Genomic DNA, 12,013 nt, shown 5'->3' with positions numbered 1-12,013 from the left:
TATTATGCTGCTCAGAACACTGTTCATTTAAAACTTATCAATTATTTCTGGAATTGTCCATTTAATATTTTTGGGCCATCGTTGAGCACAAGAAACTAAAACTATAGAAAATGAAACTCCTGATAAGATGGAGGAGGGATGCTGTTGAACTCTGATTTTTTTCCTATTATATCTATATTAAATGCTTTTGACATTAATAGAGAAATACCCCATTCCCCAAGAGCTATGAGATAAGGATAATAATAGCAATGAAGGTAATACAAAAGCTTTTCTTTTTTAAAATCTTCATTCCCTGCACAAATGAGCTGTTTGATACTGATAAAAATGATGAAAGCAATGCCAAGGAATACATTTCACTCCAATACCTATGTATTTTAAGAAGATCTTCTCAATATCATTAAGAAACAAGTTCAAATGGAAGTTGGTGTTTAGTATATCACACTCTTGATTTTCATCCTACCTCAATGGCCTCTCCTTCCTATTCAGCTTTCCTGCTTCATCTTTTCCCTTCAAGCCCTAAGTGGTGGACTTTCCCAGGGCTGGCTTCTTGAAGCTGCTCTAACTTCTTCCTTTGGTATTTTCTGTGGCTTTAAATGCCGTCTTGGACCTCTCTTTTTAAATCCAATTACCAATACGTATTTGACATTCCTATTTAGACTAGTCTCATAAGCGTCTGCTCAACTTTTTCTTTTCGCAAGTCCTGGGGATTGAACCCAGGGCCTCACACATGCTAGGCAAGTAAGTGCTCTACTACTGAGCTACATTCCTAACCCCTCTCATAAGCATTTGAAAATAACATGTCAAAGGCTGAATCTTTCCCCCAAACTTGCTGATCCCTTGTCCTTCCCCATCTCAGTAAATAGCATCTCCATCTTTCAATTGCTAAAGCCAAAAAACCTGTGGTTTTCTTTTTCTCACATCTCCTGTTCAGACCCTCAGCAAGTCATGGCAACTCTTCCTTACAACATTTTTGTAGAATCTGACCATTTGTAATTCCTTCACTACAAGTCAAGGCCTTCATAACCTTTCTCCTGGATTTTTGCATTCATCCCAGTTGGTATCCCTCCTTCTGTGCTTGTCCCCTCTAGTCTATTTTTTAATAAACAAAGTAGTCAAAGTGATCCTCTTAAAATTTGTCACCTCTTTGCTCACAACCCTCCTGTGGCTCCTCAGTACACTAAGAATAGGAGCCAAGAAATCTAGAAATGTGAAGACTCTAAGCAAAGGGATTCAGCCTCCAGACCATTGACATTTTGGGTTAGAGACATTTTGTTGTTGGGGGTTATCCCCTGACTTATAGGATGTTTAGCAGCATCCCTGATCTCTGCTCACTAGATGTTAGTGTCACTTCCCCTTATTGTTACAACCCAAAATGACTCTAGACATTGCCATGTCTCCATGGTGGGGACAGGGGGAGGGCTGGGCAGAGATCTTCCCCAGTTGATAACCATTACTCCAGCCTGATCCACACATTTCCTCTTCTGTCTCATCTCCTACTGTTCTCTCACTCACTCACTCTCGTTCAGCCACAATAGCCTCCTTGTTGTTTCTCAGACATTCGTGCTGTTAAGACCTTTGCTTTCCCTCTGTATAGTATAATCTTCTCTTGTACATCCACATGGCTCTCTCCTCACTTCCTTCTCTTCTTTGCTCAAAGATCTATTTCACAGTGAGGCCTTCTTTGACCACCCAATTTAAAACTATAACACCATCCTCTATTTCCTGCCCTGCTTTGTTTCATTTTTCTTTCTCTTTACTCTCCTCTACCCATCATCTTCCCGATTGGAAGATAAGCTTCATAGTGGTAAGATTTATTTTCCCAGTTTTGTTCATTGCTATATTCTCAGCATCTAGAACAGTACTTGCTACATGATAGATATGTGATATTTATTGAATAAATAAAAATAGTGAGTAAAGAAAGTCTCTGAAGTAACTGAAATATTTAAAAGATGTTTTATTTTGTTGATAGCTCAGGAGCTGGTCAATGACTGGTTAGACACCAAACTTAAGCAAGAATTAGCAAGTGATGGAGAAGGTGATTCTGAAAACACTGTCACAAGTAGCACTGCTATGCCAGAAGCCAGTGGCCATTTGAAATATGACAAGTTTGATGGTAAGACCTTATCTAATTGTTCTAAGCTTTAATGTTAATCAATTGTCTAAGAAATCTTAAACTATTTTGAATAATAAACAATGTCATTCTACTTTTCTGTTTTGTTTGGTTTTATTATTAGCTTTAATTTTTCTTGATTGAATATAAAGTCCTCATGCTATATCCTAAGTAAATTCATGGTGTTTTTTAAATTTAAAATATTCTGTTATTTGCTGGGCATGGTGGTGTATTCCTATAATCCCAGCTACTTGGGAGCCGAGTTAAGAGGATTGCAATTTCAAGTCCAGCCTAGATAACTTAGTAAGACCCTGTCTCAAAATGAAAACCAAAAAGGGCTGGGAATATATCACTCAGTGATAGAGTACCCCAGGTTCTATCCCCTGTTCTGTAAAACAAAACAAAACAAAATATTCCATTATTTATCATTTTGATTATTATTATAATAGCAATTAAAAGTATCTCTTACTCCTATGTCGTGACTATTTACTTCAGTGGAGACTGTGTTTAAGCATTCATGTATTATTTTAGTCACAAAATTCTTCTTTTTTTTTCTCTCTCTCTCTCTCTTGGTACCAGGGATTGAAACCAGGAGCACTTTACCACTAAGCCACAACCCAGCTCATTGTTTTTGTTTGTTCGTTATTTTGGAAACAGGGTCTCACTAAAGTTTCTGAGGGCCTCACTAAGTTGCTGAAGCTGGCCTCAAACTTGTGATCCTCCTGCCTCAGTCTCCTGAATCTCTGGGATTACATACATGTACTACCACACCTGGCTACAGAATTCTTTGTATATTAGTTATCACTTTTCTAGGTCTTTTTCTTTCCTTACTATTTTGTGCAAAGCTAATGTTAAACAAGTCACTTAGCCAATTCATGAGGATTCCTCAAATGTACTCAAGGGTCTAAGGTTTTCTTCCCTGAGTATAGGGTTAGGCATGGTGATGCTAGGGCAGCTTCCTGTGCATGAAGCAAACACCCTTGGAGAAGTACCTGGCAGTATTTGCCTTGTTTAGAACTCTACAATCTCCAGCTAGGGGATCAGAGTCATGTAATATAGTGAAATTGTTGCTTCCTTTGATGTTATGCTAATAGATCTACTTATATCCCTTTACTCAGATTGTCTGTTATCATTGAGTATCACACTAAGCCTCAATTATCTTATTCTGGGAGAGGGTTTTTTTTTTTTTTCCCCTCAACATATTGAACAAAATACTGTGTAACCATTAAAAAGGATATTTACCAAAAGTACTAATTAACTTGTAATTATAGCTATAGATACAGAAAAGGCACTTGACAAATCTACATTCATTCTTGATTAAAACTTTCAGCACACTAGTAATAAAAGGAAAATTCTCAAAATTGATAAAGAACACTTACATAATACAGAAAACAAGGGCCAAAAGAATAAATGTAAACCCAGTTTATCAGAAATACATTAAATATAAGTGGATTTAAACACTCCACTCCAAAGACAGAGATTGGCAGGATGGATTAAAAATACATGACATAATATATTCTCTCTACAAGAGACGTGCTTTAGACTCAAGACCCAGATAAGTTGAAATAGAAGAATGAAAAAAGATATACTATGCAAATAGTAACCAAAAGAGAACTGGAGTGGCTATACTAATATGGGGGTAGGACAGGAAATAGACTTTAAAACAAGAAGTTGTTCCTAAAGGCAGAGTACATTTTGTAATGATAAAAGACCAATCCACCAAGGAAACGCAATTACAAATATATATACCTGAGAGAAGAGTCCCACAATGGATAAAGCAAAACTGAAGGAAGAAGAGAAAATTCAGCAATAATAGGTGGAGACTTCTATACCCCCACTCTCAATAAAGTATATAACAATAACAACAAAAATTAACAAGGAAGATGTAGTATTATTAATCATTAGCAAAAAGGCATTTTAAAAGTTATTCAATAAATATTAATGGTACAAGAAAAAAAGTATAATCCGTTACCACTACATATCTATTAAAATGTTTTAAAGTTAAAAGACAGGCCGTGCCACGTAAGAATGCAGAGGAACTAGAACACTTCCATTTTGCTGGTGGGAATGAAAAACTGCTTGAACAATGGTTTGATGTTTTCTTGAAAAGTTAAGCATATACATACCATGTAATCCACCCATCAGAGTCCTAGGCATTTTCCTAGTAGAAGAAAGACTCTGTTCATACAAAAGCTAGTATACAAATGCTCCTAACAGCTTTATTTCTAATAGTCCAAATCTGGAAACAGTCCAAATATCCATCAATAGAGGAATGATGACCAATTTGTTGTATATCTATACAGTGGAATATTGTATTACTCAGCAATAAAAACTAATCCATTTGATGCACACCAAATGGATAAATCTCCTAAATAATTGTGCTGAGTGAAAGAAACCAGACCCAAAAGAGAGTGCATAGTGTATGGCCTAACCTAAATAAAATTTTAGATAGTGTGAACTTTTTTTTGACAGAAAGCAGTTCTGTGCTTACTTGAAGCAGGACAGAGGGCATAGGAAGGAGAGAAAAAGATTTCAGATTAGAGAACATTTTGTGGGTAATGAGCACATTCATTATCTTGATTATGGTGATGGTTTTATTGATAAATACATATGTCAAAATTTATTGGAGACTTTAGATATTTCTTATATATTGTATGTCAATTATACCACCTTTATAAAGCTTTTTACTTCTTTAGGTGTGGAGTTCTCAAGGTTATTTAAATTGAAGTATCTTGTAGATTTGGCTGTGAAGAAGTATTTAGTGACTTGGGTGAGGGTAATTTCTGATAAGTGGAGCTATTTCCTCTTAACTTGAATTGGAGGTAATAATTGCTGAGGGCTTTATTCATCCAATTGGCATTATCAATTACTCTTTATTGAACACTAGGGCTTTGTATGTTTTCAGGATTCTTTATATAATTATGAATATAAATTAATTTTTAAAAATTTTTGTTGTTCTGTTTTCCCTAGATTTATATGGTTATTTGGAGGAAGAGGAGGAAAGTACCACTGTTCAAAAATTTATAGACCATCTGCTCCATAGAGAAGTGGTGGATTCTGGGATGCTGGAAGATCTTGGAATGAAGGAAAACCAAGACAAGCAGCAGCAGAAGGATCCTCGTCTTACCATGGAGATGAGACATAAGCAGGTGGGAGGGAAAAACAAAATTAAAATGGATAACAGGAAGCAGTCTTTGTGTAACACATTTAATAAGCTTAAATAAAGATTTAGGCTTTATTATGAAAAAGGGTGCCATCTGTGGTTTGGTTAGAAAGAATAAAAATAAAATATAAGAACTTCAGAAGAAAAATAATTCTCATAAACTGAGGGTAGGAAACAATTTATTTAAGAAATAACCTAAGTTAGAATAATTGATTTTGACCAAAAGAGTGTTGAACTAAACTTTATTAGTTTGAGCATGGTATTTCCTATTATAAATATGTAGATTGCATTTGCTTTAATTTGATTTTTGAAGTGACATTAATATATTATCATGAATATTCTGGTGAATATTATAAAGATAATTCTTTTCTAGACAACTGAAATTCACTCATTTTGTGATTATAATTTGAAAAGGAGGACAGATCGGAATTAAATCTAGCTCAGCTGTTTTGAATTAGAAAGGCATGTGGGAACTTTCCTTTTTTCAAAGTCAATAGTAGGTAATAGGGGAAAAGACTATCTCAACACTTTATGAAGAAGCTTCGGAGAATCAGAATGACCAAGTCTTTGTCATTTGTGCAGGACTAAGGCTGAACTGGAATTTATATATGTGTGTGCAATCTTTTTATAATACTGAATTTCTGGTTGCCAAATTTGAAAAACAATGGTTTAAACCAGTAAGTTATGCCTAATTAGCACTGGTGGTGTTGGAGAAACAGGGGTCCAAATACAATCCTGGTTTGGATGTGTGACAAAAAGGAGGAAAGAAGGTTCAGTAAGCTATATGGCCATTGTCTAGAAGTCTTATCACAACTGGAGAGTAAGATAAGTGAAGCAGGGTGGAAAGGACCAGTCAATCACCCAAAGAAGTGATAGGTCTGAAAAAAGTGAATATAATTATTCAGAATATGTGCAAAGTTCATGTTTTTGGTCCAGAATCACTGGTTTATTTAAATAATAATCGAAATTAACAAAGAGTTGTAGTGTTACCTAACACAATAAATCACTGTTCTAACTTTCACAATATTCCAAAGAATACTCCTGTTCTTTCTTGAATTATAATTAGAATGCAGACAGAACCTCAATAAAAAGCAGACATGTTCACCTTGAATAATTCTATGGGTGGGAGATCATTTTTTAATAAGAATACAGAACTTGGAATCTGACCCAGTAAACCCAGGTTTTCCATGCTGCAGGATCAATGGTTTGAGAGTCTTCTTAATCTGATTTCATGTAAAACTTTTCCCAGTAAACAAATCAATTTCTCTGATTCTACCAATAAGCAGCAGGGCTCTGAGCCAGAATATTTCAAATCAGTTGTATTCTGAACTTCAAAATGTATTCTGAATTTTGCAGTTCCCCTCTACTTGAAAGGGCTGCATTTTACCCTTCTTGTGTTCTAAGGTAAAAGAAAATCGTTTAAGACGTGAGAAAGAACTAGAATACCAGAAAACTGAAAAGGCCCTGAAAAAAGCAGCCTTCCTGGAGGCTCAGTATCTGGTGCAAGAAGAGAAGAGAAGGAAGGCTCTGGAGGCCAAGAAAGAAAAGGAGGACATCCAAAGGGAGATGGTGAAGCTCCGGAGGGAGATACTTGAGAGGAGACGCACCGTGGAGGAAGCATGGAAAATGTAAGCCAGTCTGATAAGCAGTATGGAGGCTTTCTGTCTAAGGGAGTGATTGTAAAATGTATAGACGTTGCAATAACTTAACAAAAAAGAAAAATCCCATGGGCTGGGGACCTAGCATGAATGAAGACCTGGGTTCATTACCCAGTACTGCCAAGAGAGAGAGGGAGAGAGAGAGAGAGAGAGAGAGACAGACAGACAGACAGACAGACAGACATCCCATTATATAATCTATTATATCTTCTTAACAAATTAACTGATTTTATTTTTCTATGTTTCCTCCTGGTCTTGGCCATGTTGCATACTTTATTCCAACCATAAAGTACATTTAATTTGTTATCCTGATGTAATTAAAACAGTCTGGAGTTCTGATGGTTGTGTATTATTCCATTGAGGTCCTATACCATCCTTTATATAATGACCTCCTGCCCAATGACCTCCTCCAGGTACTGCTAAGCATGTTGGCTATTTAGATTTTTCATCAATATAATATTGCAATGAGCATCCTTAGCCTAAAGATTTTTTTATTCTTTTGAATTACAGTCTTAAGAATGTCATTAGTGAGGTAAAAGGTATAGATATTTTTATGGCTCTTGAAACATTGCCAAATTGCTTTCAAATGGGTTGTACTTACTCATTTACTGGCAGTGGGGCAGTTTATCACACTTCTCAGTACTGGGGAGTATCTCACTTTCAATACTTTCATACTTTCAGTAGGTGTTGGGTTAGTTTGCATTTCTTGGTTGCATAATACCTTTAAGGTTGAACATGTTTCTTTATTCCATATGCATATTTGGTAATTACACCTTGTCCTACTGTGCATTGTGTTACCACCTTACTTTCTGATAAACATACAGAAAGTCACCATTGCCTTACTACCACTGATAAAGAAAAAGAATATCTGAATAAGAGGAAAATGAAAATAATCCTCACAGGATATAGTACTATTATCCATCCTCATGCAGAAAATGAGCTTCAGTAAGTGAAATAATGAACGTATTTATTCTGAGAAATAACACTGATGCATGAACTGCTGAAGTCTTGGAACAATGTGACTAAAGTGCCTGCCTACTCAAAGTGAGAGGCCAGAAAGACCTATTAGATAATCCTTCCGCCCATCAGCCTACACAGCTTTCCCCCCTGTGTTCTTGATTGCTCTCCTTCTACCCAATTTAAAACAGCTCAGTAGTGGATGTGCGCTTCACTCCTTCAAGTGCCAGACTCAGGCCTCCTCCAGATGCCGTTCCTTTCAGAAAGCAATCACCAGTGTTTTAGTGAGTTCTTTCTAAGGTCAACTCTGCTTTCAGATTGTACCCAAGCCCTGGAAAAACTAGGCTGACCTAAAATAAACTGTGAAAACAAGTAACACTTGATGATAGCAGGATGCTTTGTTCACAATGGGTGCTCCACAAATATTCGTTGACCAGTAATTTCTTACAAAAGTTAAAAACTTACCCATCATTACAGTAAGAAAGATAATGTCCTTTACTTCTAGGTGGATGAACTGATTTAAACTTTCCAGAAAGCAATTTGGCAATAAACAGTATGCCATAAAAATGGTATTATCCCTTGACCTGGAAATTATAGTACAAAAAATAATCTAAGGTCCAAAGATTTGTTTATGAAGATAATTAAGATAATGTTACTTATAATGACAGACATTAATAATTATTAGAGAAATGATTAAATTATTATTACACAATGAAGCAGGAATGACAAGTTATCATTGTTTATTGTCCTACTGTGAATTGTGTTACCACCTTCCCTTCTGATAAACATACAGAAAGTCACCATTGCCTTATTATCACTAATAAAGAAAAAGAATATCTGAATAAGAGGAAAATGAGAATGAGTAACAAAGTTATTTAGAACTTACCTAAAGGCCTTTCCTTATCATTGAATTTTTCTACATTTTTCTCTGGTCAGCTATTTTAGAACTACTATAGACTCCATTCTTTCCTTACTCAATAACACTTGGTTCTTTTATTATTTTTCTTCCTAGAAACCTTATAAAAGCCTAGTGGTTTTCTTACTTGTGGATTCTTTTTACCCTCCTAACATGAAGAGTGAGAATGCGTATCCACATTAGAGAATACTTAGTAGTTGTTTACCCTCAAATTTTCATCAGAGTATGGTTTGATGATAAACTGAATAAAAATATTTTACTAAAATAATCCATAGAACTTTCTTTTTTAATATTTATTTTTTAATTATAGGTGGACATAATTTCTTTATTTTATTTTATGTGGTGCTGAGGATTGAACTCAGTGCCTCACGCATGCTGGGCGAGCGCTCTACCTCTGAGCCACAACCCCAGCCCATAATCCATAGAACTTTCTATTTGTTAAGATAATTTATAATAATTTTTATTTCATTTGATCTACATTTTATAAAGAACTAAGACTCAGAAAAATCACCATACTATGTAACTTTAGAGCCAAATCTAAAAATATGTATTATCAGTGTTCATTCCACTACAGTAAGTTGTAATAACTCATTGTTATTCTATTATACATGTATGTATTTTAAAATTGTTATTAATAGAGAGAAGAAAAGGCAAGAAGAAAATTCTCAAAAGAATCCAGAGAAAGACATGTTTCCAAGTGCTCACATTCTTTTGAATGAAGAAAAAGTGGCAAAAGAAAGGAAAAGGAAACTCAAAGAGTTATTAATCCAAACTTTCAAGGAAAATCACCAGGTAGGAATTATAGTGTCTCTTTATTCAGTTTTTTGTAGTATAAATGACAAGAAGGTGCATCAGAGATGGGATAAAGTAAATGCTAAGCCCATGAAAGACTCATCCTAAATACCAAAATTGCCCACACTATTTATTCTCTGTTGTCCGGCTGACCTGAGACTGGAGCTGTATGTTGGTCTCCCTTTCTGGAGCTATTCTTTTTGTACTATAAAGAGCCTAGGTGAGATCCTAGGAAACTGGCAGATAAATTTAGGACTCTCCTCAATCACCCTTTTCAAAATATCATTTAACTACATAGACAGCTCTCTGGAAATTTTTAAGTTTCACTTCTACCTTGATATTCTCAAGCATCATTATGACTGGGTTATTTAGAAGGTAAAAGAACAAGTTACATGCCCTTTGCTAGGTCCGATCTCAAAGTAATGATACATTTATGTTTGTTTTTCTCTCTCTAATGGTCTACATTTCGTTTTACCTTTCTTCTTTTTGCTTTCTCTTTTTGTAAAAATAACTGCCATTTTGACATTGACAATTGAGTAACCTCCTTTGGGCTCTGATAAAAGTAGGAATTTGGGACTTATTACACTTCACATGAAACAAATTACTTGACAGATTTGCAAATGGGATGGTTGGATGAGAAAAATATATATGTGTGTGTATAAAATTTTTCCTATCTTCTACAACACCCACCCAGGGCCTTAGGTATTGCTGAAATGCAGTGAAAGTTAATAAAATCAATGCATGAATGAGCAGATTTAATGAAAAAAAAGAGAGAGAGATAATGGTAGAAAGATTTTGAGGAATCTTGATAAATATAGAGATAGACTTATAAGGGCCCCAGGAATCAATAACAGGAATTTGAATATAATATGGGCAAAGAAGGTATGAGGAAAAAAAATAAAGTAGCATAAGTGATTTTTTTTTAAAAGATAGACATATTTAATGGCAGCATTTTGGAATGATGGGTAGGAAGCCATATTATTTAGATATTGAACAACAAAAATTTGATCAGTTTTGCTTTCAGAAATAGGAAAATATGGGCGGGGGATGTGGCTCAAGTGGTAGCGCGCTCGCCTGGCATGCGTGCGGCCCGGGTTCGATCCTCAGCACCACATACCAACAAAGATGTTGTGTCCGCGGAGAACTAAAAAATAAATATTAAAAAAAAAATTCTCTCTCTCTCTCTCTCTCTCTCTCTCTCTCTCTCTCTCTCTCTCTCTCCCCCCTCTCTCACTCTCTCTTTTAAAAAAAAGAAATAGGAAAATATGATGGGAGGAAATCTTAAAAGTTGGGGTTAATATTTTTAAAAAGATTTTTAAAAACTCTTGACTTCTGGATCTTAGTGAGCAGATGGAGTTATGTGACCTACTATAATAATAGATAAGATTTCTAAGGGCAATTCGAGAGAGAAATGAATATTCAGGGGACCATGTTGAGAAGCCAGAAGGAAAAAGTGCCATGATATGTTACACAACCAATGAGGGATGAATACGACATGTGTTCCCTAAAAAATTAATTTTAAAATTGTATTGAAATGAGAAGTCATATATGTTTTAGATGGAACTGCTATATGTGAATGTTAAGCACATAGATAGTTTTACAGAATTAGTGATCCATCTCAGACAGACTACTTGGTTTTAAAAGGATGTGTCAATATATTTGAAAGGGAAAAAAGACAAGTCATGAATAAATTATCTCCACTTTGCAAGAGATTTTGCTTGATTTTTTCCTATACTTTATTATTTTTAAGATTTTATTTTGAGATAATTTTTGGCATACAGAAAAGTTTTAAAAATAGTACAGAGAGTTCTTGAATACCCTTCACCCAGCTTTTCTCAATGTTAAAATCTTACATAAGCATAGTGTAATTATCAAAACTGGGAAATTAACACTGTTGTAATACCATTTTGATACCATTAATTAAACAATTGACCCAATGAAAATATCACCAGTTTTTCCACTGATGTCCTTTTACTGCTCCAGTACTCAAACCATGAATCCATATTGCATTTAATTATTATTCCTTAGTTTCCTCCAGTGTGTCATGACAGTTTCTCTCTTACCGTCTATCCGCCCCCCCACCCAGTACTGGTAATTGAACACCCAGGGGTGTTCTACCTCTGAGCTACATCTGCAGCCCTTTTTTATTTTATTTTGAGACAGAGTCTCACTAAGTTTCCCAGGCTAGCCTCAAACCGTGATCCTCCTGCATCAGCTTCCTGAGACACTGGATATGTATCTCTGCACTGACTCTTACCCTGTCATTTAAGACCGTGACATTTTTAAAGAGAATTGGTCAGGTATTTTTGTAGAAAGTCTCTCACTTTGTGTTTTATGATGTTGTCTCCTGCTTAGAATGAGATTAAACATTTTTCATGTAATTACTTATAAGTGATACCGTGCCTTTCTCAGTATAT

At 35.3% G+C, this 12,013-nt stretch overlaps 1 protein-coding gene across 5 annotated transcripts in view; it reads left to right on the top strand.

The window, feature by feature from the left end:
- CCDC191 (coiled-coil domain containing 191) overlaps positions 1-12,013 on the top strand; it is a 76,196-nt gene that overhangs the window by 13,098 nt on the left and 51,085 nt on the right. For 4 of the 5 annotated variants that reach the window (XM_081302224.1, XM_081302221.1, XM_081302220.1 and 1 more), the window contains exons 4-7: positions 1,970-2,113; positions 5,081-5,259; positions 6,678-6,901; positions 9,443-9,596. In XM_081302224.1, the coding sequence (XP_081158350.1) occupies positions 1,970-2,113; positions 5,081-5,259; positions 6,678-6,901; positions 9,443-9,596 (701 nt within the window). The remainder of the gene's footprint in view (positions 1-1,969; positions 2,114-5,080; positions 5,260-6,677; positions 6,902-9,442; positions 9,597-12,013) is intronic. The other variant, XM_081302223.1, reaches the window with a different exon arrangement.

This window comes from Spermophilus citellus (genome assembly GCF_964194105.1).
Source record: "Spermophilus citellus genome assembly, chromosome: 7".
NCBI lineage: Eukaryota > Metazoa > Chordata > Mammalia > Rodentia > Sciuridae > Spermophilus > Spermophilus citellus.
The sequence above is the reverse complement of the archived record's forward strand: the minus strand, read 5'-3'. Positions and strand labels throughout refer to the sequence as shown.